General features: G+C 36.4%; 1 protein-coding gene across 1 annotated transcript in view; it reads right to left on the bottom strand.

Moving 5' to 3' along the window:
* The window catches only part of LMTK2 (lemur tyrosine kinase 2), a 38,312-nt gene that overhangs the window by 7,691 nt on the left and 5,137 nt on the right, over window positions 1-25,484 (bottom strand). Inside the window, exons 2-10 of the mRNA XM_010570580.1 lie at window positions 18,727-18,851; window positions 17,784-17,928; window positions 15,910-15,983; window positions 15,253-15,371; window positions 13,762-13,849; window positions 5,707-5,840; window positions 2,473-2,557; window positions 1,750-1,871; window positions 158-307 (exon numbers count right to left, since the gene is read on the bottom strand). Coding sequence (XP_010568882.1) covers window positions 158-307; window positions 1,750-1,871; window positions 2,473-2,557; window positions 5,707-5,840; window positions 13,762-13,849; window positions 15,253-15,371; window positions 15,910-15,983; window positions 17,784-17,928; window positions 18,727-18,851 — 1,042 coding nt within the window. The remainder of the gene's footprint in view (window positions 1-157; window positions 308-1,749; window positions 1,872-2,472; window positions 2,558-5,706; window positions 5,841-13,761; window positions 13,850-15,252; window positions 15,372-15,909; window positions 15,984-17,783; window positions 17,929-18,726; window positions 18,852-25,484) is intronic.

Genomic DNA, 25,484 nt, shown 5'->3' with positions numbered 1-25,484 from the left:
TTCCATCTATGGCAACTCCTTTTACTCCCTTTATCTAGGCCTTCTTTGCCAGGAGCATGATTCCATGTAGCAATTTCAATATATATAAGATATAATTTGAGAAACTTCTTCAGCAGCTTTAAGAATTAAAAAAAACCCACACACATTCAAAGTTTACCATCTATCAGAGTATGGCTGCTCCAGACGTGGCTTGAAGAGTTTAACCTGCTTCTCCTTTATGACATGAGTTAGGACTTCCCTGTCAGAAAAGTCTGAGTAAGGCTGAGCAGCATTCTCAAACAGCTCCCATAACGTTACACCCAAGGACCTGAAAAAGAGCAGCAAATGACTGTGCATTCTAAGAACTATTTTAAAGTTGCTTTTCTAAGAAAGGATTATGCAAAGCATAACTGGCAAGAAGAAACAAATATCACTCTTCCACTGGCTCTATAATAACTTCAGAACCTGTTAACTCATTTTGTTTGACAAAATGCTAGAAGCCTCAAGAATAAAGTTGCTTGAAGGCAATGACAATGAAGGCAACAACATGTAAGAGGCCTCAAATGATTCAACTATGGAAGAAACCCCCACATATTAAAAATAGAAAATGCCTATTTAGAGAAGCAAGATGAAAAAACCTTATGGTTAGTCCAACAGTAGGAAAAGCTTTCATCAGAAATTGGGTCAAACTGCTAGAAAACTCATCTTTGTTTCAGTTTTCATAAAATTACTTATTTTTAAGCTGCAGTGGTCAGAAGCTGTGTCTTTGCTCAGTAACATACCGTATACAGCACTTGCCACATTTGCAGTGATTAGAGTTGATGTTGATCCTTGGGCAACCTTTCCTTGCTCAAAATACAGAGTAACTGACTCTGCATGTATTACGGTAGAAAAATTTAGATTGGAAGGGGTCTCTAAGTCATCTAGTCCAAACCTGTTCAAAGCAGCTCTGTATAAGAGGCACCAAAATTCAAGTTGGAAACCTTAAGACTCCGGCTGCTTGAGTTTAAATGAACTGTATGATCTGAGGAAGCGTGCTTGAAGGATGCAAGGAAATCAGTACATAGGTAATTTCTATCTATCCCACTTGCTTTCTGCAACCCTACCTTTAAATTAGCAAATAAAACCTAGTTTACTATTTAATATCCTTAGTATATAAAAGCAGGCATTTAACCACAACGTTTTCAGAAATGTTAGTCTAAGCCCCAATTTCCATTTCCCAAATTTCCTAGGACTTGAGAACTGAAGCGGAACTTGGCGATTTCAAAAAAGTTCATCAAGATTTTCACCAGCCATTGTCTATAAGCTCTTTGATAGCACAGACAAACAGTTAATTGCAGTCCTTAAATGCTGCAGCAAGAAATTAAGATGCTACTGTTCTACCAATGGAACTTAATTGGGCTCTAATGGGATCAACTTTTTGTCATCCACAGCTATTATATTACTGGAAAAATAATTTACCATTTCCTTCCTTTATAAACATTTGAAGGCATTCAGCAAATACATAGTAATGAGTTTTAGTATAAACACCTACTCTTCTGTTAAACACTTTTTCTTAATCTAACTGTTCTCTCCACAGATTTCTAAGCATCTTTCCAAAGCAAGATATAGCTTCAGGTTTGTAGAGATGAACCTGTGGTACATCTGCAGTACAACAGCGCATCAGGCCAATATTCAATTTAACTATAAGTATTATTTACTCCTTTGTGTAACACTTGAATATATGTTCACACATCTCTCATTGAAATTATTTTAAAGCCTACTACATACCATATGTTACTGTATTTATTTTGCTCTGCTGATAACAGTCTGTCTTGAAAACTTGTTACTAACTCAGGTGCAGTCCATCGGAGAGGAACAAGCTTCTTCTCATCTGTCTCAATATAATCTTCCTAAATTATTGATAAAAAAATAAAAAGACTGAACAAACATTGGATCAACTTCCAGAAGTTGACAGTCCTTTCCTTAATATGGTTGTATGTGATCCCTATGCAAAAAATTAGAATTAAAAAAATTAATCCCATTTTCCCCAAGTAGCAGAGAATAACACTATAGAGGAAAGGCATTCACCGTTCACTGCCAACTTGTTGTTTAAGGTTTGGTACTCAGAAAATGTTTTTAATTAATGCCTTGAATTTTTCACTTTCTTGATGTATTTTAATACTGTAAATATTTTCATTAAGAAATTTGATTGAATTTTTCCTTTCTTAAATCATTAAAATTAATTTGTGCGTATTTTAGGACTACTATAAACAGGACCTAAAACAGATTTAACCAGAAGCTTCCTTCTACAAGCATAAACTCCACTTGTCTCTAGAAAGATCATCTATTCTGTTACATGAGCTTGCTATGGTTATTTGCAAGTTATACTTTGAAAGTCCATTATTCAAATAAAGGACAATCTAGTATCAGTTTACAACTTTAAAGTATGCTTGTTATAACCTCAGCCCACAAATCCTTTAAAAAAAGTGGTACATTACTAGATTAACTTACCTTATACCTACTGAATCCTATACCATAATCTCCTACTTTGACATTTAAATCAGATGTAAGAAAGCAGTTCCGTAAGGCCAAGTCACTGAAAAAGCAAGCAAATAAATAATGAGAGCAAAGCAAGAAGTCTTCAATGAAAATTAAGACAAGTGGGTTAACAGAAGTGACACTTCTTAGAACAGTCAGGCCACAGTTTAAATTATCAAGTAAAAAGCCAACAAAATTCTGGAAAAAAAAAATATTAAAAAAATCAAGGAGTTACACACAGTTATAGGTTACAGCAGCAAGTAGCAGGCCATAATAGGAGCAGATCAGTAATACAAAACAATAGTGCTAAGGATTCAACATCCACACTATATACACTTCCAATGATTTTATTCGCATGAGCTAGTCCGATTCCACAGACCTAAATCCTACTAAAAGCTGAAGCAAGCTAGGTGCTAAAAAGGTGTGCTCCTGGAGCTACCTTTCTGATTCTCTTTGGATAAAATTAAACCAGTCCATGCGCTCCAAAAGACCAACTTATAATGCAAATCCAGGCACAGTAACTGGGGAGATTATTTTCAAAAGTACAATTTTGATCCAAACTAAATGTTAAGATAGTTCTCTTGTTGCTTACATTTTCATTAAGTTTTAGAACCTGTACAAGCCAGCAACTGATCTCGTATCTCACCAGAATACTGCGGACACCATAGTTCTATATAAACACTCACTGCTTTCAGAAAAAAACAATGATAGGGTCTCTCCTTACTTATTGGACAAGATTTGTTTTGTGGCCACAAGGATATGACTGCCCTTAGGCCCTCCCACACCTTCAAAAGAGAACCAATTTAAAGCCACACAATCGAGCAGAATCTGTATTCTGGAATCCAAACAAAACTAAAGATAGTGACAAGGCAATCACATTTAAAGATATTATACAAAAAAAAACTAGACTATTATGTTGTCCTTTATAAAAAAGTTCAAAATGTAGTCAATTCTCTAGAGTAGTGAAGTATACTCTTAAGCATTCAAACTACACACAGAATTTATATGCAATTACTTCATTCTACTACTAATCCTATGATATAGATTACTTAGGCTGTTCGCATTCTAGAGTAATGTCGGTCCCTCTTTACCTAACACCTATCATTGCGTGTCTTGCATTTTAATTGTCATAAACAAAATCTATCAACAATTCATACTGGGTTTAAATACTTAATTTACAATATGACACTAAATAGTAATATCTTACACCTACAGTTAAGTTCCTCTAAATAACAAAACCATACATTACACACAAACTAGAACTACAGATAGTCTTTGAAAAAGACCATCAGAACAAGTAATGTATTTCATAAAAGTCCTCTAATATACGAATCAAAAAGCTCTTGAATACATGCAGTTGTTTCCAGTTTCCACCATAAACCAGACCACAAGTACTTAGAGCCAGCAGAGCTGCTGTAATAACACCAAGAAGCTGTTTTAGCAAACCCATGGTTCAAACTCAGAAATTTACGCAAGTTTAACGAAGCTGCACACTTACTATGGAACTGTAGCTGTGACAGCAAAGAGCTCTGCAGACTAATTGCTCAAATATTTCACTTCTCAGTTTCACAGAAGGGTACCAGGCAATTAAGTGCACTGGTTTGCTTCTGTGTGGCTTGAAAAAAAAAAAGTCTCTGAAGTACAAACAGTCTGAAAGCCACACAGTTTCCCTACTTCAAAGAAAGAAGAAAATGTTTTCCTTTCCAGAGTCATTGAACTACACAGGTCAGAAACACATTTGTAACCCTCAAGTATGCCCCAAAGCTTTTCAACTTGTTTTATATTATTTAAATAAATATCCTGGAAGAAAAAATAAAATTTTGGCTGCTTGAATTTACCACTAACAACAAAATCACTGATGCTGGAGCTTTACCACTTACTCTGACAGCATCAGGATACTGTTGCTAGAAGTAAACATTTACAATGAGAATCTTGCAGATCCACAGAATATCTATTTATCCAGTTTAACTGCATCTCACTGAAAATGTACTGTAAAATACCTACAGAGCTATGCTGCTGCAATACAAGAAACAGTGATCACTCAGTTTGACAGGTACAATTGGTACTACCTTCAAGCCATTTGAAACTGTTAAACAAGTTAGAAGAATAACTCTGCCAGTCAGCCTCCAGCTGATGTCCAGACTTTGGGGTTTTCTGAGAGTTTTGCTGTTGTTTTACACCTGCACCTTTTAAGACTTCAGTTTGATAGTTCAGCTTCTCCCTGAACACAAGGTCTCTGCTTTCTCTAAGTAGCGAGATGCACATTGATAAGCTCTAGCACAAGTTCCTAACTTGTTGAAAGGGATGATGCAAGTGCTGTTTCTACAGCAAAGAACAGACTGACCCAACATAAAACCAGAATAAATTTTCTTGTGATACCCAAGGTTTTATCGGGTAAGCCATGTTTGGGGAGCAAGTACTCTTCAATATTTTAGTCATTACAAGTCTAAGGTTGATGTCTTCCAGTTCCTTAACACCTTCTCATTTAAAGCCAAAAAAATTCATTTTGGCATATTTCTGAGCAATTAGTTTCATGAATACACTTTTTCCTCCAGCCTTTTGTAACTACTGCCATTCTTTCAGTATTGCCTGCACTAACTTTAATTAAAAATAAAGAAATCTAGCATTTTTCCACCCTGATTAAAACAAAATTGTTCTCCCATTATGATTTCTTCTAAATCTAACTCCATTACTGAAGATTAAAAGGTTACATAAACGATAATTCAGTGAGAGAACACTTGCTTCAGTCAGATTTTTTTTTTCCTCCCCCCTTTTTACTAACAAAGGTAACAGATTACCAAACAGAAGTTCTAAATTGCTATAATCTACTAAAAATACACAGAAGGTAAGATTCATTCTAACAAAATTCTAACATCCCTCCCCCCATAATAAACAAAACAAATTTAACTTGGCCAAGAATTAATCAAACAACTGCATCTTCTGGATTGGCTTAGCAGTAGGTTCTGTTCTATAGGCTGCAAACCTAAAAAGTAGGTGATCAGCTTTCAGCCAGGTGGGAGCTGTAACACCACACCACTACTGTTGGATTAGCATCTTCATAAACACCACATCTTCATGACTTAGGATATGTAAGTTAGACTGAAGTTTGTTAAAGCACAATCTTCAATACACACAGATTTTAATTAAAATATCTACATGAGTTTTAGAGTGCATCGTAACTAAAAGCAATTCATCTGGAAAGCATACCTATGCACAAAATTATGTTTATGCATTACAGCAAGTCCAGCAGCAATCTCGCACGCCATTCTCTGTAGCAGCATTATTTGTGAATCTCCTTTAATATGTTCCTGCTCATTGCAGATATAAGTTTTTAGGTCACCCTGGAAAAGAAGTTGAAAATACTTATCAGCCTTGTATGTTGTTTAAATCTGAAAAATATTTAATGAAGAACCAACCAACCACGTTACTTATTAACCAAATTTGTGCTTAATAAAAACAACTCCTCAAGTTTCCACTTTCCATAAGGATTCTTACAGAAGTCATCTAAGGTGTATGGTATTGTCCTTTTAAGGGTTTTTAATCAAATCATTTAGTAATTAAGATCCTAGATCAGACTGCCATGTAAAACCTAACTGTCATACAATAATACTTTCCATTAAAAAACAGAGTTTGATGAGCTTCTGTTTTTAAATGAGATGAATTTTCAAGTGCTCGAAACCAGCAAAGCTGACTGTCTGAAATTTGCAAGGGGATGGAAGGGAAAGACCTGAGAAAAGGGTTTCACACACTGCCAGCTCACCAGAGCTTTAGATATAAAAAGCATGGTAATACACCGCACTCCAGTCAAAGAATTCAGATGATGGCAGCAGTTTTACTGAACCTAGGCAAAGCTGAGCAACAGACATGTAATTAATGAGCCTGTAGAAGCATCGCATAAATGACTAAAAAAAGAACAGCTTTGAAACAGAGGGAAAATAACTGAAAGTTGTCCAACATTCAGGAAAAGGAAGACTATAGTAAGTGAATGCAAGCAAGGGAAGAGGACAAGTTTCTCATGCCTCTCTTGCTACTTTCACAGCTGGACTTTTAACCTAACACTTCTATATTTTTTGTTATTTAAAATACGGACTTTCTGGAAGTTTAGCAAATTACTTCAGAGGGTATTTTTGTACTGAGACTGCACAACATATTACATCACAACTTGTTTCACCAGCATAACATTCTGGGCTCTAGCTGTCCCTGTCCATTGTCTGCCTAAATCTTGAGCCAGGAAGGAGACTGAAGGGAAGTCTTGAGATTGACCAGACAAGAAGGCAGTCTTTACACTGGCTAAAAAGCACTCCAATGTTCAGAAAAGACTGAAGACCGCTAAACTTCCTGTTCCTCCGGTGCTCACGTACATCATAGAGCTATAACTGAAGCAACTCATCCCTCCTTAACATGGTTAATTGTGGTCAACAATTTACAATTTATTAGTTCAAGCAGTAGATGTCTGTGCTGTGCATTAAAATCTAACAGTGCATTGATAGCTGAGGTGTCTGGCTGGACAGTTGCAAACCTGTGTTGTATCTAATAAAATAAGCAGCAATGGGACAGACAGTCTACTTAAAGCAGACACTACTCCTATGTAAAACAACTTCGTTTTAATTTTTCAAAACATTAATAGATTCTACAGTACACAAACAGCTATTCCATCTTCATCTGCTTTACATGTACTACTTATGCTGCAAGTAGCTATACCACCTTGTGAGAAAGCATGCATAACTTCTAATACTGTTTAATGTTGTAGAAGCCTTCATTACATTCTCTTTATCCTGTTTTCAGCTACTGATTAGGTAACATTTACATATTTACATCCTACAGATTTACATTTTTTAAAATGTTTCCTGAAAGATTCTTCTGACTTACAATTACAGCTTTAATATCATACTGGCTCACGTATATGTGTATAAACATATATAAACACACCCACATCTTTCTACCTTGCCAGAGCAGATTTACTAGAGCAGAGTTCCAAGGAACTACAAAACAAACAGTGTCCATAACACACACAGGTTCCCAATTGCACAGTCTAACGAATGTTAAGTACAAAATACCAAGCTTAACAGACTCTAGGTGGCAGCAAGCACCTGAAGAAAGTCAAACTCTCCAAAATTGTTGTCATTCATTAAAACAGCAACTGGTTACTTAATGTTTGTCCCAGGTAGATTAAGTTCCTAGAATGCCTGAAACGCACCAAGGAATTGCTTTTTAATTTTTAAATGCATTAGTAATAGTAGTGCTGTATGGCATCCCTTATTTACTAAATAATTCACGTAAGCACACTTTTTTGTAGGAAATACAGCTTTTATTAAATCCAGCACCTTGAAACATACTGGTTCTATTTTCCCATTCTATTCTAATTAAGGCTACAATCAAGGTTAAAATATAAAACAGGATTTTTTTGGTATTGCTTTAAAAGGACATTGCTTATACCAAATTGGGGGGAACCAATGAATACACTCAAGTGCTGGCCTGCCATCCAGAGTGACCTGAACAGGCTGGAAGAAGGGTCCAACAGGAACCTTATGAAACTCCAGAAGGACCAAGGCAAAGTCTTGCCCCTGGGAAGGAAAAACCCCTTGCAACAATACAAACTGAGGACTGACCAGCTGGGCAGCAGCTCTGCAGGAAGGGACCTGGGGATCTTGGTAGACAGCAAGATGAACATCAACCACCTGCGTGCCTTGGCAGCAAAGACTGCAAGCAGGCTCCTGGGCTGCCTAAACAGGACCATAGCTACTAGACCAAAGGAAGAGATTATCCCTTTCTATTCAGCACTTCTTAGACCACATTTAGATTCTGTGTCCAGTATTGGCTGCCCCAAAACAAGACAGACAACAAACTTGAATGAGTTCAGTGTTCACCAAGGGCCACCAAGACGGTCAGGGGGTCAGAGCATTTCACCATGAGGAGAGGCTGAGGGAACTGGGCTCATTCAGCCAAAGGAAGACTTTGGAAGCACCTGATAGCAGCTGCTCAGTATGTATGAAGTTATTAAAGACCAAGTCAGGCTCTTCACTGTGGAGCACAGAGGTAGAATGAGACCACAGGTATGAGCTGAAACACGAGAAGTTCAGACTGAGTATAAGGAAAACTGTTTTCCACATGAGGACACTGGAGCAGAAGCACAGGTTGCCCAGAGAGACTGCGCAGTTTCCATCCATGGATGTTTTCAGGATCCAGCTGGACAAAGCCCCAAGAAATCTGGTCTGACCTCAGGTCAACACTGCTTTGAACAGGAGTTTGGAGTGGAGACCTCCTGAGCTCCTTGCTAGCCTGAATTACCCTATGATGCTTCCCTACTTACAAGCAGACAGTAGCAATACATCAATACTACTCCCATACTGTTTTATGGGCTACAAAATGGCCCTTTACTGGACGGGCTTTTCAACACAGTAAGTATCAAAGGTTACACGTATCTGAATACAGTTCTGCAAAATTCACTGTGCGGACACCTAAATATAAAAAGCTCAATAATCATCCTTGAGGAAGGCTCCACTTTCTCTCCAGCTTCCTCTGCCACTCTGCCTCTTCCCTCCTCTCCTGGGACTCCATGAAGAACTAAATTTTGCCTTTCCTCCCATCCTTCTCAGTTCTAGTCAGGATCAGTTCAGCCACCTTTGTAAATCTTAATATGCTTGTTCTCTGTAACAGCCAGAAGCCAGGGGCAGATTTACATGCAGTACTCTTCAGTGGTTTCCTTGTTTGTGCAAATTCTGTATTCGGTTCATATGAACATCCAAACAAATAGCAGACACGACTTTTTAAAACAGTAGGTACTGATGATAGGGTTTTAAAAGTGTGAAGAGCTCACCAAATTATGTCTACTGAACACTTTCTACCAAGTTGGAAAGCTGCCTGCCAAGTCACACATTACCACATAATTGCCCCTTTTGAAGTTCTTAGACAACTAAAAATACTACCCCTGCCTCCGCCCTCCAACATCGCTTTGCAGTGTAAATACCTGCAGTCGCTACCATTAAAATGCCTGAAATTGGTGTATGGTATAGAGCACCTATACTATCAGAAAGTTGTTTAGACATATGTAAGTTTAAGAGATATTAAACAGTTCTGAGAGCACAAAGAGTCTTTGAACCCAACAGACATGATTCCTGAAGTTGTCATGAATTGTCACACACACCTTTTTTTAAACCACACACCACTGATACATCTGCTAGTTGCCTCATAGCGATATTGACTACGATTATTAAACAGATTTGCTGAACTCTTTGGTTAAGAAGTTTTCATTGCAAAGACTCTTTTTTGATTTGAAGAGAATGTTTTCAAGTGGCAGTAATTAGAAAAAGCCCAAACAAAAGAAAGAACTAACCACTGCAGGCAGGCACCTTCCACTAACAGCAACATCCCTAAAGCAATCTACAGGGCATTCTAGGCAAATACTGCATCCTGCTGATCTCATCTGCTCAGGGAATTGCAAGACTTAAAGAATTTCTGTAAGAATTTGATAGGCAAATCAGCCTCACAATATACATGCTACTTCCACATTTGAATAACTTTCCTTTACTCATAAATTATGTCAATCCATTAGAGGATTTGCTGTGCTGACAAAATGCTGGCCATGCACAGCTGAGTAATATATTAAAGTTAATAAGCCAGCTACCACTATTTTTAACCTGGCATCATTCTACAATGTTTAACAGTGAACAGTTAACTATTCATAGAAGACTGCACCAACATACTAGGCAAACTAATATGGAGGGAGTATAAGAACTTACTGAGCATTTCTTTTTATATTTACCATTTTTTAAACAATTTTAACACAGGCAAAGGAAAATTAGGATTTAAAAGCTTAAATCACTTATGTGCAACTGACTTCTCTTGCTTCTTACCCCGCTCTGCTAAGCAAGGGACACAGAGCAACTTGGATTACATTATAAAAGAGGCTAAATGTTAGCCAATACAGTTACTGCATATACAACCAATCAATCTCGAGTAACAGAAAAGTAGTTTATATGGCCAAGAAAACAAGTAAGCTAGCCTGCATGACATTCAGCATTGCTACCGTGACAGTTAGCTCCAGTATCTCTGCACCGCAGTTTCCAGTGCCTCTGATCAAGGCCTTTCAGTGCCAAGGAGCCTGGGAACTGATAATCCAACAGAGCTGCCTCAGCAGCCAAGACAAGGTCAAGTGGCCCTAAAAAGGCCACGAAACCTAGCAAGAGAAGTTGCAAAAGGGGGACGTGCTGTGACAGGCTACGAGTTTGAAGGAGTGTGAAGAAAACAATCACTGTACCCTCTAGACTGTGTTGGTCAGCAGAATAGCCACATTTTTCATTACTTAATATGCCAAACTTGCAAAATGAGGTCTACATTGCTGAAAGCCTCAAAAGAACTTGTCATCTGAAGACATTTAAATTTCCTATCCGACACAATTGAGATATTTGCCACCTTTTTACCATCAAGTTCTTAATCACATAATTACAAGGGATTAAAACAAGTTTATTCTTTGTTGTATATACATATACAACCAGTAACACAAGGTAAAGAGCTTTAGCATAGCATTATACTACTGCTAGCAAAACAGCAACATGTTTCTCATCCTTCCCATCTGAACAATATATAGTCATCACAGACACTAGAGCCTTTAGTAAGCCACTTCAACTGTGTCTGCCCCTATGGTCTTTCTATTGAAGAATCAGACTCTTGCGTGTTTTGGAAGCACCTCCATACCCCCCTGATCTACCCAATTTCAGAAAAAAAAGTACAAAAGAAGCTACCAGCTTTCAAGATCACTTACTAGAAGCCTGAAAAATCCAAGTAACTGCCATCCCAGCCACAGTGGTACAAAGCAGCTTCTAGAATATCAGCCTACTGACACTCCACTAAAAACCTGTCTACTAAAAAAAGCTATCTAGCCATACTGTCTATTCCAAACTGTGCCGTCTGGCTTACTTCACATTTATTCCTTCATATCTCTCCTCTCCCCTCACTCCAATATTGCTACCTCCCACACCAGGCCCTGGGACTACAACAAGAGTTAGTGACATACAGCAATACTGAGCTAACTTACTGCACTCGTCTCAATCTCTGCATAAAACTATTCACGTGAACAGTTTTGTCTGCCTAGCTCCTGTATATCTGTGTGCACAGTGAATAAAATACTATGATGTCTAGGAGATACTCAGCTCTACCAAGTAAGAACTCTAAGTGAGCCAGACTTTCAGTATGAAAGTCATGTTTAACTCACTATAATATATAATTTTCTAAAAACGAGTTTTAGTTCACTTGGAATAGAAATCAACACAGACATTTATTTTCTATTCCAAAGAAATTACCTAACTACATTAAAATTTATAAAACTAACACTTTGGCTGTCAAGCTTACTGCCCCCAGTTACAGTGAAAATCTATTTTATCCCCTTAAGTAAAATCCTTTCCAGATTACTCTGCAGGATCACAACAATTTCTGGCATTAATCATCACGCATCAAACAAGGATATTATTTTTTCCCTGTATACTTAAAGTAGGGCAATCTTTAAAGTTACTCCATCTTCAAATTCAAAGTTGGATTACATAGCGTAACTATTTAAAAACATGGCAGCAATTAAATCTGATTTGGATGTGTATCTGTTAAGACTCTATAAAATGCAATTCTCTTTCAAGGGTCCTTTTAAAGAACCGCCAATTTGAGTAGCAGGTTTAAAAATCAGTAAGAAGTATTCTATTTCTACATATTGAAAAACTACAAAAAACATTATCTGGCTAACCTTATGCACCTACTTTTTAATTCTTAGCAAAACCAGAATATTTCACTTTGATCAGTCGCTTAAAAAGTTCAGGTGTTTCTTCCTTTTAGAAAAGAATGATTTTATCAGCACTTCTGCCTCATTAATTTCCCACAGCTAATAAATTTGAGCAAAAGAGCAGTAATGAAAAATATAGTTTAAGGTCACAGATTAACTTTCTTGTTTCTCAAGAAAACTCAAAAGTTCATGTTAACTCTTATTTAAACAGCTTGAGGCAACTGATGCAACTAGAACCATATACGTGCACCTGAGTTTAAAGGAAAATTCTGTAGTAGCGAAGCTGATAAAAAAGGATCTTGCTGAGTTTTATAAATGCAAACTATCTTACTTATTTCTTAACATACATGCACTTCTGAGTTCATTTCTGTCTTGACATTTTCCAAGGAACTCTGCTTTAAATGCTATCTAGACCACAAACTTTAAAAGCAGCTATTGAGCCAATGTTTAGATAGCCACCTGGACTTCTGTTTGTTTTTTAATAATGTGTTACACTACAACAAAGCAATTCAAGTCTTTCCAGACCATGGATCCATCACCATATCCAAATTTTAGTCTCTGAAGACTCTGTGTATACTGGGCACAGTTCAAAGTTTCTACACATGCATGCCACCCCCTTTCTCACAACATTCACATGAATTCCAGCACATGCCTAGGAATGCAGTGGCTGAGCAAGGTTTTTGTGTGACTATCCTTCCCAGCTTCAGTGTCCTTTGTGGCACTAACAGCAGGGCAGAAAGCAGTGAGAACACCCTTCACTGTGCTCTTAGCATTTCTTTTGGTGTTCAGGAAGCACAATAAGGCAGTTGTTTAGGGAGGGAAAGAAAAGAAGGATAAGAAAGTAAGGAACAGAAGAATACAGTAACAGAAACGATCAGGAAGAGAATAGGAGGATACTGAAAGTTCTAGCTATTACAATACACATTACTGATTCTACACGAGCCCACCATTGCATTTTAGCCCAAAGCTGCACAGCATGGGTAAAATTTGGGCACTCTAGAGTGGGGGAGGCAGAAGGGAGAAATTCTTTCCTCAATTAACGTTTTCATAGAAATGGTAATAAAAGCATATTAAGGTTGCACAGACAGCAAATAGAATTCAGGATGTGATATGAGCATGTGCATGCGATACTGGACTACAGTAAAAAGCTTCCTTCTATGACCTCCTTTCCCCTCCAAGCTCCCTGTTACATGACATAGGCAGACTGAAAGAGACTACTAATTCCATTATCAAAGAAAGAACAGCTATTTTCCACTTCAGAACATTCCACAAGCACCTAGAATTTACACAATGAATTGAAAAGAATATAAACAAAAAAAAATTACACTTGTGGTCTGTCTCTAAACCAAAAAAAGTCTGTCTTCTGAAATTCTGGTTATTCGAAAAACTTCCCAGGAAGAAAAAGAATCATTTCATGAGTGAAGGGCAGTAAATATGCTACATACAGTTTACATTAATGGAAAAACAACTGCAGCCGTTTGTGTAAGTGCACTTACCAAGTCACAGAACTCAAAAACTAGGAGATAAGGAATGGCTTCCACACATTGCCCAATACACTGGAGAACATTTGGATGCTGAAGAATGCTGGAGTGAAAAAATATAGTTAAAGCCAGAAACATCACAGTACACATCATTTGCAGTATAACTCAACACACTGAAATCCCTACCAGAAGTTTCAACACATAACATTGGCGCGGGGTGGGGAGGCAGCACAAACAGAAGGTGCAAGTATCCAAAGCCATAGATTCCATTTGAACCTTTGTATTGCTGCAGCATATCACTGAGAGCAGCTGAAACTCAGAGGATCTCAAAACCACAAAAGCTAGTACTGCCACAAGAAAGTCACACCCATCCTCCCACCATCCCTTATACCAAAAATAAGTGCATGCAACTGGTTCGTGAACTACACCATGAAACCAATCTGGCTAAAAGCTAAACCTTTTTTTAGCCAGGTTAGTTCCCAGCCAGATCAGTTACTTTTTCTAAATTGCTTCAAAAACACTTGTGTCAATGCAGCAGAAGGCATGAGATTCTTTTTCTGACAACTGCCAACAATTTAAGCCTAAATGCAAATATAACTAGGACATTAGAAAGCATTAAGAACAGAAAGCTCTCTACGACCACTTGCTTGTAGCATATTCAGGAAAGGTAAACCACACTATGAGGTATGCCTGGTGAACTACAACAGGCCTCTTTTTCAGTCATCTACAAAAGCCATTAAGTTGTGGCAGTTAGCTCTTCAGAGAGCTCTCACTATTCCCAAAACACAGGAAGATAAATTACACTCCCTTTAATACGCCAAATTCCTTTCTAGAATACAAAGACTCAACTCCTAGAAGCAAGTATCCTCCAAGCATAACACAAGAGGAAGAGAACACCAAACAATCCTGTTTTATTGGCATTTCCAGTCAGATCAACGATTTCTCAATTTAGAGTACTACTGAACTGAAGTTAGTGTAATTCTGGTTTGGTTTTTTGTGCACAAGCCTCCTTGCAAGCTACCCGAACAAAATTAGGTTTTATCACTATGTTGCATTTAATTTTTTGAAAATGGGAACTTTAAAGAAATTAATGTGTATCTGATAACAGACACAGTGTTGCCAGTTCCCCTGCTTCTAACAGGAAAGCCAAGTACAGGAGTTAAACCTCAGTTCTCAGAGGCAAGTAATTAGGCATAAGGTTAGTTTGCAATATCAGAAGTTTGTTCCAAACAGCTGTAGAAGAAAATTTGATAAACCAAACCAAGTGTGTTTTCCACTCATGAACAATAACTACCAAACGCATTTAAGCAAAGAGTTTATTTTTATTTCTAAGCAAAGTCAACTTTTGCTCAGTTTGGATTGACTGTATTTCACTTTTCAAAGACGAGCATTTCAGTTGTAAGGGAGGGCATGCAGACACAGTAACACTGAATGAAAGAAACGTCCATAATTCATATGCAGTAGTGCAAAGTGTATAAGTTAACCAAGCTGTGAAACATTACTTACTAATATGGTTCTCCATTTCTTAAAAACTGTTCTTGCTCCCTGGGACCTGCACTTGCCTTCAACTCCTTCACTATTACCCTTGCTACACTACTGCCTCTGTAGATCTCTCCAAGTAGAACCTGAAAAAAAATAACCATTGTGTCTTTAATCAGAGGGAAAAAAACTTTGGAGTTTCCTTGCAAAGAAAAACAAGAGCTAAAAACACGCTCTAAGAAAGATTTTCCGGCTTTTTTGTTAACACATGCAGAGCTTTGATAATTAAACACCCATACTTAATAAATCTTGACAACCGATCTACTCATCAACTTTCAGAAAACACATTTTCTAGTGAAGACCACTTATTTACTTAAGATTTTTTCCTAGGAAAAAATCAGCATTAACAGGAATGTATTAATACAAATCCACAGAAGTGAAATGTTGTCTACCTAGTAACTCTAGTAAGAAGCTACAGGTAAATTAAAGCAGCACTGATCAGTGCTGTGATTACTGCTAAAAAGCATATGCAAGGAAATATCTAACTTCAATTTCAGTTTTTCTTATGCTATTACTCTTTTTTTTTTTTTTTTTTAAAGAGTAGCACTTTAAAGGAAATACAGTAGCCTAGTCAGTTAGGAATTGACTCAAACTGCAATACAAAATTAAGAGATAACTTCTCACCTTTCCAAACCAACCATTTCCAATTTCCTGGATGTAGTTTAGACTCTGACGTGCAACTTGAGACTTTGATCCATCTGTCATACATAACGAAACAAATGTAACACGTATCAAACCACTTGGCCAAAGTTATCAACTGTTGAGGAAATAATGCAAGTTCCTGCAATATTTATTCCAAATTACATGCATACATTCAGACCAAGCAACAAAACCTAGTTACCTTCATACTTTATGTATGTCTAAGATTGTGACAACAGCACTCAAGTGAAACTTTTCTCAACTCCAGCTTCTAAACTGTACTAGAATACACCCTCTAAAAAAACACAGTGAATCTTCTTATGAAATGTAAACTTAATTTTTTAACACACTCAATAAGAAAGCAAAAAGATTGAGTTCTAATTCCAGTACAAAAGTGTATCATACCCTGTAGCTGGGTAGAGCAAATAACCTACTTGCAAAAGTTCCCTATGTAAATAAAAGAAGAAAACCCAAGACAACACTAACTCCTTGTACATCTTAACATTTATAGTTATAGAGAGAGTTACTGTTTTAAGAGAAAGGGTTTGACTGCTTTATTCTTCAGCCCAACTGTCCTACTTATAGCTACCATCTGGAAGGAGGACATTTTCTGACTAAAAATACTTCACGTAAAGAGCCCAGAGAGGGAAAGGATAGAAAACAAGACCCAGATCTTGGCAGACGATGGACAGTAAAAATGGCAGACTCTATACTATAAAAAAAGATTCAGCAGTGTTGATCCCTCTGCCACCTAATTGGTTAGGAGCACTAATAAATAGATGTACACAAAAACTTTCCATCATTACTACTTGTCTGAGAATTCTAGCCCACATTTTTATTTCCACAAACTACATTTCCACCAGTATTATTTTAGTAGAACAGCTATAGCTCTACAATACACTGTCAATGCGCTCCTAAGCACAGAGAAGGTTTTATCAGTACAACTACATTTTTACCCGTGTACCTTACTCAAGTACACCGCCTTACTTCTGGCAAAATAACTTCTAGGGACAGAAAGTATAGTTTTAACAATTATGATAACATAGAATAGCTGACATAAAATTATTCACAGATAATTTCCCCTCAGTCATTAAAACACTGAGAAGTAACATTTCTTTTGTATTAAAAGGCACACTGACAGTTTCTTGAAATTTGTAGGTACAGAAATTTTACTAGAAGCTTCCCTGAACATCTAATGATTAAGCAACACAAGCAATGTATGTAAAAAAATTGTATGTGAAGTAGCATAATATGAGAACTACTTTATGCTAAACTATGCTTGTAATATTTAAGATGCTTAAGTTTCCTTTTACAAAAATTGTATTTTAAAGAATACATTCCAAAAAACCTTTCACATAGGGAAAAGAAATCTAATGCTCTGTCTTAACATCACCACATTTACAGCATGAAAAGTCTACAGTGACATTAAGAAAGTGATGCAGCTGAAACAGGAGCACTGCTGTTAAGGAAGAGATTCAACTCTTGCTTCCATTTAAGGCTAATGGCTAAAATCCAATGACAACTTAACCATGAAAAAAAAACACTGAAGAGCAGAAGTCACTAACATCCTAGAGTACTTCAAACCCTTCATGTATACAGAGGCATAACAAAGTACTCTAAAGAGGTTTATTTAAGCTAATTTCATTCTCTTAAGCTACCTTACATGGCACCCTGCCATAAGTTAACATTTTTTAAGTAATATTTCACATTTTATCCTATACCCTGCAAAATATGTTTACTCAGTTTATGTAAGTTTGTAACAATTAATTTGTTTCAGTGAAGTCAAACAATCGGCTACACTCCATTTTTGACACTGAAATTGCCTACTTTTGTTTTTTCATTAAAAAACAGTATCTTACCTGTACGAGATGGAAACTGGGAGGGAGTTGGTAAAGCAATATTGGGAACTGAAAGAGTAAACACTTCTGCTGGAGACTGAATAGATGGAGTATCTTCTGCTGGAGGTGTAAAATCTATTTCATCATCAAAGTTATCTTCAAATTCCTGCAAAAAAGTAAGTTAAACAAGCTGATCTTTGTCTTAAATTAGCTCTGACACATTTCTTTTAGCTTAAATGAGCAATGTTAAGGCGGCTTAGCTTTTTTCCAAGGACAGTGACAGATTTTAGTTTTCTATTCCTTATTTTCAATTTATTACTGATTTAAAGAGATTAAAGTATTAAGTATTGCTTTTAACAAAAAGGGGGCTTTTGTTTTGGTTTTTGTGTTTGGGGTTGTTTTTTTACTTTAAATGCTATCCCTGGCTTTGAATGAATTACCATGAACAGCCGAGGTCAAATATTCTCCATTTAGAAATGAGAGCAAAACTCATTTTTAGGAACACCAATAAACAATGTTCCAAAAGTAACTGTTTTCAGAGTTTTGCTACAGTGGATATGCATCTTCGGTACTCTTATTTGACAGGATTGTCTTAAACCCTGTCAGCAGACTAAGAAAAACAAATTAAAAGAATATACAGAAAAACAACAAAAAGGTTCTTTACAGTAAAACTGTCTCAAGGGTATACTACTACTGATCCTGATAGCTAGTAATGATTTTGAAAAGACATTAAAGATACTTACTGCAGCATGGACCAAGTACTTAAAATAAATGGTTACAGCAAGACTTTACAGTATGTAGAAATACAGTTGCTGGCTACTTCAGAAGAGAGAATGTACAGTGACACTGAAGTGTCAATAACTGCAGAGTATTAGCACAAATAATCAAGTAAGTGTTCTGGATATCAGAATGCAGCTAAGAATACCACTTACAGATATATATATTTGTAGCTTCAGGTGCTTACCTTGAAATCTATCTCAGGGTCTTTACAGCAGGAAACACAGTTTGCAAGCAGTATTACCAGTACTACTAGAGTACATATAGACAGAATCACAAAAGATGAGGAAACTTCAGCTGTAGCTCCTTCTTCTAGAAATAAATATGTATGTAGTATTATATAAATATGTTTAGCATTTTAAGAAGTTCCTTCAAAACATATTATCCATCTGCATTTATTTAAAACATGGCATTTGAACATTTAACTCTGTGGATATGATCAAAAATAAGAGGAAACTGAACAGAAAGGACGTACTGGCAAAAATCTATCTATGCTCTACCACCTGCCTGCACCGATCTGTGCTTACTAGACTCGAACTAAGAGGCCACAGCCAGCATGATTTACCAAAGTAGGCAATGAACAGTGATAGTCCCAAGCCTCAGGATTCTGCTTAAGTCGACAAATTTATACAGCTAACTAAACATGGATATTAAAAATCTGGTCTTTCTGAAGACATTTCCCATGAGCTAAAATGCCTGTCTTAAGAGAAAAGGCAGCTAGAAGAAATCCTCACTTAAACTGTGTACAAATTTAAAATATATTACTATAAGGCAGTACTGTCTCTTTCAATAAACGCACTCATGACAGTCTGCCAAATATACAAGTTGCTTTCACAAGTGCAACAGATCTCATCAGCTCCACCTCAATTTCTATTTCTTGTCATTCATTAGGTGATTTGTCTCAATTTCAAGAATTTTAGACATAATCCCTAACCATTTTGCAAACACATTTCCAAATAATTTTCCAAAATTTTATATATAAACATTCTACAACACATTTTCTATGATTAAGTCAGGTTATTATTACTCACACAGGATAAAAAGCCTTGAGTGGCATTTTACAAAAATCTTAAGTCTTTGCCAGGGGAATTAAACCTATTTTCATCCTGTTTTCATCTTTAGTCAGGAACAAAGACATGTAGTTCCCTAGGAGACCGCAGCACACATCTTGAGGGTTTGTTTTTGGTTTGGTTTTGTTTTGTTTTTTAAATGAGTAGTGCCACAAGTACTGGAAGAGTAGTTGGACCATATCTGTTTAAGATATATTTAGGTATTACATCAGTGTTAAAGTTTAACAATGTCAGGTGACTTGGACTGACTGGATTTTATGGGAATGTCCAAGTATCAATGGGAGCATCTTGCAAAAAAATACAGTATAAATGAAGCCTCAAAAATAAAGAAAATCAGAAGTTGATCACTAGTTAAGGGACATACAAACTTGTCCACCTACCTCTTAAACCTTCAAAAAAAACTACAAAAAGTAATCAAGATATTTTCAGAAACAGCTACAGTTTTTCACAATATTCCACAGAACATTTAGAGAATATTTATTTTAATTACTTGTAAAGAGTAAACTGACATAATCAAAATATAGCTTTAGAGTGCTAGCATACTTTCAGAAGATCACATTATTTTGTGCACAATTAAGAATATTATCTATACAACAATAAAAGCTAACCAAAAAGGAAGGTTTTCAAACAAGTGATACTGTTTCTAGTTTCTGCAATAGCTCTAGCATTCTAAACTCATTAAAGGACATAAACACTCCATTTGTAGATGTTATGTATTGTTCAAACACAGGTCAACCATGATGTGAGGCTACTTACCACCTTTTAGTCAAAATTCTGAAGAGAAAAAAAAAATCTCTGAAAAGGGCTCTCAGTAGAACAATTTATATTCATTTAAATCAAGTCATAACATACTTTTCTTGTTGATGCTTACAAATGGAAAAATAAGGGGAAGGTAACAGCTGACTTATGTTTACTTCCTTCAGATGTTCAGTAACCTTACCAAGTAGACTGAAAATTACCTAAACCACAAATATAAGCATTTTGTGAAGTCATTAGCTAAATTACTGTAACACACACAGAGGTAATATAGCTTTAGATAAAATTTAAGAGATTCCTTTGAACTTCTAACTGAAACCAAATAATAAAGGGTAGCTTTACTACAAAAAAGTAAACATATTTATGTTACCAGGCATTACTAATTAAAATAATTTTAAAGACATTTTTCCAAAACCATCCCACTTAATTTCCAAACAACTTCCTCACCTTCGCCACCAACTTCACTGAAATGAGACATCAACTCACCACAGACTACCTACTGAACAGATGCAGATTTTCCCTGACTAATAAACACTTGGGAACACATCACAGTTAGAATATATATTCCTCCCAGTAGAAGATCAAGACTCCTGAAGCGCCTAGTGTGTTTCATACAGTGTACAGGGTGCATTTGGGAAAGTTAGCCAAGCAAATCACTACACGATGAACTCTGACATCAAGAACATGTTTTATTATTCACAGAATACATTACTAGCATGTCTTAAAACATTGCTATTCAAAGACTAACTTCAGACCAGATCCTTAAGAGGGAGGTATAGAACACCTCAGCTGTCAAGTATATAAAACACTAAAAAAAAAAAAGCGCTATCAAACTTTTATTTTGGGTTTATGGTACACTGTAATATCTCCTTTTTGATGCCTACATAGCTAACATTAATTTTACAGTGTCTTCCTGTTCCCCATAGGAGGTGAGCATTATCACTTCTCATTAGCATCCTCCCCTGCTTCAAATACTGTATCTTCTTCTAGACGGTCTTTGACCAGCCTCTACTGAAACTTAGAGCGATTCTTCAAAATTTGCTTTACTGCTTTCAATCTTACTGCTTCTTTTCAAGACCTGACAAGGGGCTTGTGCACCCAAAAATACATCTACTCTAATTATATTAGCTGGTCTAGTACAAGTTATCTCTGCCTACAAACTTCTTACACGTGCCCTTGGACCATCATAACTACAGCAGTATGACCACAATATGTATTTACATAAACATTATCATGCTCACTCTAACTTAGGATCCCACTTTTGACTGCCCCAGAAGTTACAAGTTATCACAGCAAATCCATCTAGGAGGATTCAAGCTCCTGGTGGTCTTATGCCAGTTTTCTGGTTTATTTAACTCAAAATGAGTCATAACAAGCACTAACAATCATAAGCTGCATTTATTGTACATTAGATACACTGCACACATATTCAGTTATTTTATATGAAAAAGACAACATGTTTTGGTTGGAATTCCTTCTGTAAAGAAAACTGGACATTTATCAAGCCTAAAATCTAAGTCTTTTATGCAAGTTACACTCTTCCCCATAACGAAAGCATCTCCTTTAAGTGTGCTGGAATGAATACAGAAAAAAAAATACTGCTGCTGTTCATTATGTTACTTTCTAACCTTATAGACCTTTTCTAATTCCCAAGAAAAGCAAGTGTGTGAACGAACAGTAATTAATTGAAGGAAATCATGAAGGTTTTTAAAAAAAGGGAAAGCAAAGATCACCTCTGAAAAGGCAGCTAACCATTAACAGTCCATTAAGAAGATAGAAGTCATCTAAACTTCCAAAAGCACATGGCAAATTTCACATACAAAGTTATTAAAAGATGCTTTAATACAAGAAAAACACCTATTATAAGTTTCTGCAACACTTACAGAACAGCATTTCAGATGACTCATACAAGCTACTTACTAAGAATTACAGAATCCATCACTATTTGGATAAACTTTGAAGTCTCTCACATAGTCATTAATAAGTGATTTTTAAATTTGCACTTCTTTAAAAAATGAATGTAAAATTAAGTATAAAATTATGGCAACCTGTAATTGGGCTAAAATTTATTATAAGTGAAGTTATTTTAATAGCTTGCATAAATACATATTCAGTGATGGAAGTCACTGATTAAGTATTGGAACTGGTGTTTGACAAAGTGCTGAAAAATCTGCTGCAGTATAACCTCTTCAGCATTTTTCAACTATTTCCAGCCAATGATTAAGTCACTGGAGCTTAGTAAAATGACTCGGAACTGAAAAGGTAGGAGATGTTTAATACCTCCTTTTGTTTGTAAATTGTGAAAGTATGAAGGAACGACATCTATTTATTACAAGATCCTGGCCAAAAAAGCAACCAGAAAGCAAGCCGTTCAATTAAACACAGAGGACCATTTTATATAGTCATTACAGAAAACAAGTTTTCTTCAATAAAAAAAACTGTTAAAATACATTGTAAATTTAATTAATTTTAATCTAAACCTAGATAAAAATTAATAAATATCACTCACAATTTCATAATGAATGCAGAAGTTAAGAATCTTAACATAATAAGATTCTAAAAGTAGAGAACTTAATAAATTTACTCAGCGTATCACCTCAGTTTAAAAACCTACCATATTTAATGTAACCCAACACAGTTACAACCTACTACATCTTAGTATCTATCCAGAAGTCAAGAATCTGTTCTTTAGGAAGGGAACTGCAAAACAGATCCAAGAAATATTATATATAAAATGACAACAATATAAGGCTTCCTGTCAGTTAATACAGTCTAGACTACTTTGGTCTGGTATACCCAAACTACTTCAGCAGGAGGCAGAGGCCTGGATTATATCACTACTACATTAAAATAAGCAGGATATGCAGTGTGTCTGTGTTACTATAGGTGTTACTGCAAGGCTAACACAACATAATGCTTTACAAAGAGCTCTGTGCTAGTACATGTTCCATCTCAAAATGGCATCTAGATGGTCCTAAATTATCAACACAGAAAATAAGGTCTTTTTTCAAAGGCTCACAGTATTAAATACTGATTCTATGCTGTTATTTACCCACTTTTTAAAAGTACATGGTATCACAAACAATTCAAAGCCCTGGCTGAGCTAGGTAATTAACAGCTATTGAAGCAGATTCTTCAGCACCTCTGAAGACTGACATTTCATAAGCAAGTTTTACACTAAAGTCTAAATTTGAGTACAGCACATGCGAAGTCAAACCCTGTACGCAGGCAAGTACATGAACATGCTCACTGAAAAAACAAAGATGATAAATTATGCTGGCATTCTCAGGATCAAGTATAGGCATGTGAACATATACGTCAGTATGTATTAGCATGTTTCAAGGGGTGGAAAAATGTTATTTTCATACAAAGTATATTTCAAAGTAATTTATGTAAGTCAGGATTCTCTATACCTTCCTAAGTTTCTTTCAAGTCTACTTTCTTCGTAAGAAAATTCACTGACTACCAAATGGAACAAGTAAGCAAACGTAAGCGTTTCTCACTAGAACTAGTTTCCTTCTCTATCTAATTTCCTGGTCTGCCCACAATACTCTCAAATACCCACATACGTCATCCACCTGTGGCTTCCTTTGCTACCATTAATTAGGAGCAACAGGCAAGCCAGCTAGCCAAGTGGTCCATCCATGTTCACTTGCCAACCAACAGCCACCACTCAGCACGATACAGGACCAGACATAACTGCCTGTCCATGTGAGACACGGCCGATCTGCCTTTCTTCTACTACCAGATTACAAAAGGCCATGACACTTGAACTCCGACTCTCTCATATTTGGTTCAATGTGATTAATCGTGTTATTAAGGTCTCAACTTTCAGGAAATTGGGCTAAAAAAATGCAAGAAACAACACAGTTCTAAGCTTGGGGAAAAAAGAAAAGTAAACATACGTGACAGACATTACTGAGTACACTAATAAAAGACATTCACTACTGTGACAAAGGCAGTGCAAGGCCCAGATAAATTAAGAATTATTAGGGCACAGTGAACTTCAAGGGAGCATCTGATTTTAAGCTTTCAGCACAGTAGTTGCTATGCAACAACAGTCCCACTGCATAAGCAAGAGCCTCTTTTCTTTCAAGAGCAGCTATATAAATGGCAGTTCTGCACTAATAGCTATAACTATTTCCAGCACAAATCTAGCGTGACAGCAGTCACTTAAACTGTCTCTTGGACACCCTCAAATTATATGATCATGAACAGAGATGGTACTTTACAACACCAAGCTGGAACACAGCAGCCTTTAAAATACTAATGAATGATCCAATCTAACTCTGCTTCCTAGCTAATTCCATGGTATCTTTCATAAACTTGATCAGTTTACTTACTCTGCATTTAATGGATATTAATGTAGCCAGATCAAAAAGTGTAATATCACCCTAATTTATAGTGGTTTTGATAAATACAATTTTAAAAGCTACCCCAACTTTCCTAAATAATGCTGTCAATTTCTTCTATGCTAGCAATTAAGTGGGAACATGTTGTCGACTCCTACCCAGTTCTTTACAAGTCAGATTCAGATCATTACCTTTTCCTCACAAAGGGTTTCTCCTGCATTTATTTACTCCCTGAAATCTTCAGAAGTTTGCTACTAATAGGCACAAAACCAATACAGCCAGTTCTATAAATTCTGAAGGCCTACAGGCAACAGGTAGAATACTAAAACAAAAGCCTATTCAAAGCAATTTTAGACACATCTATTGTATAGTATCTTATTTGTATGACAAAGTAAAGCACAACATGCATTGCAACTCCTGTATTTCACAAAAAACCACCAACCTCAAGAGCTCATTCCATTAGTTACTGCATTCCCATCATCTCAATTTTATCCTGCTATGCTCCATTTAACAACTAAGCCAAAAACCAGCACCAGCATCATTTTTGAGAATAAGTTTCAGCAGAAATGTGTGCAGTACCATCATTTAGTTGTGCAATGCCATATTACAATAGGCTTTAAAATACTACATTAGAACTGCATTCAAATCACCATCAACCTTCAACTAAGACACAACACTAGCAAACAAAACCACAAGTTTTGAAGGAATGTTATTTGCACTTCAGACATTCTTGGGGGGGGGGGGGGGGGGATTGGGTTGGGGTAGAG

This window comes from Haliaeetus leucocephalus, unplaced genomic scaffold (genome assembly GCF_000737465.1).
Source record: "Haliaeetus leucocephalus isolate CR32 unplaced genomic scaffold, Haliaeetus_leucocephalus-4.0 Scaffold295, whole genome shotgun sequence".
Classification (NCBI taxonomy): Eukaryota; Metazoa; Chordata; class Aves; order Accipitriformes; family Accipitridae; genus Haliaeetus; species Haliaeetus leucocephalus.
Note: the sequence above shows the minus strand (reverse complement) of the source record. Positions and strands in the feature narration are given on the sequence as shown.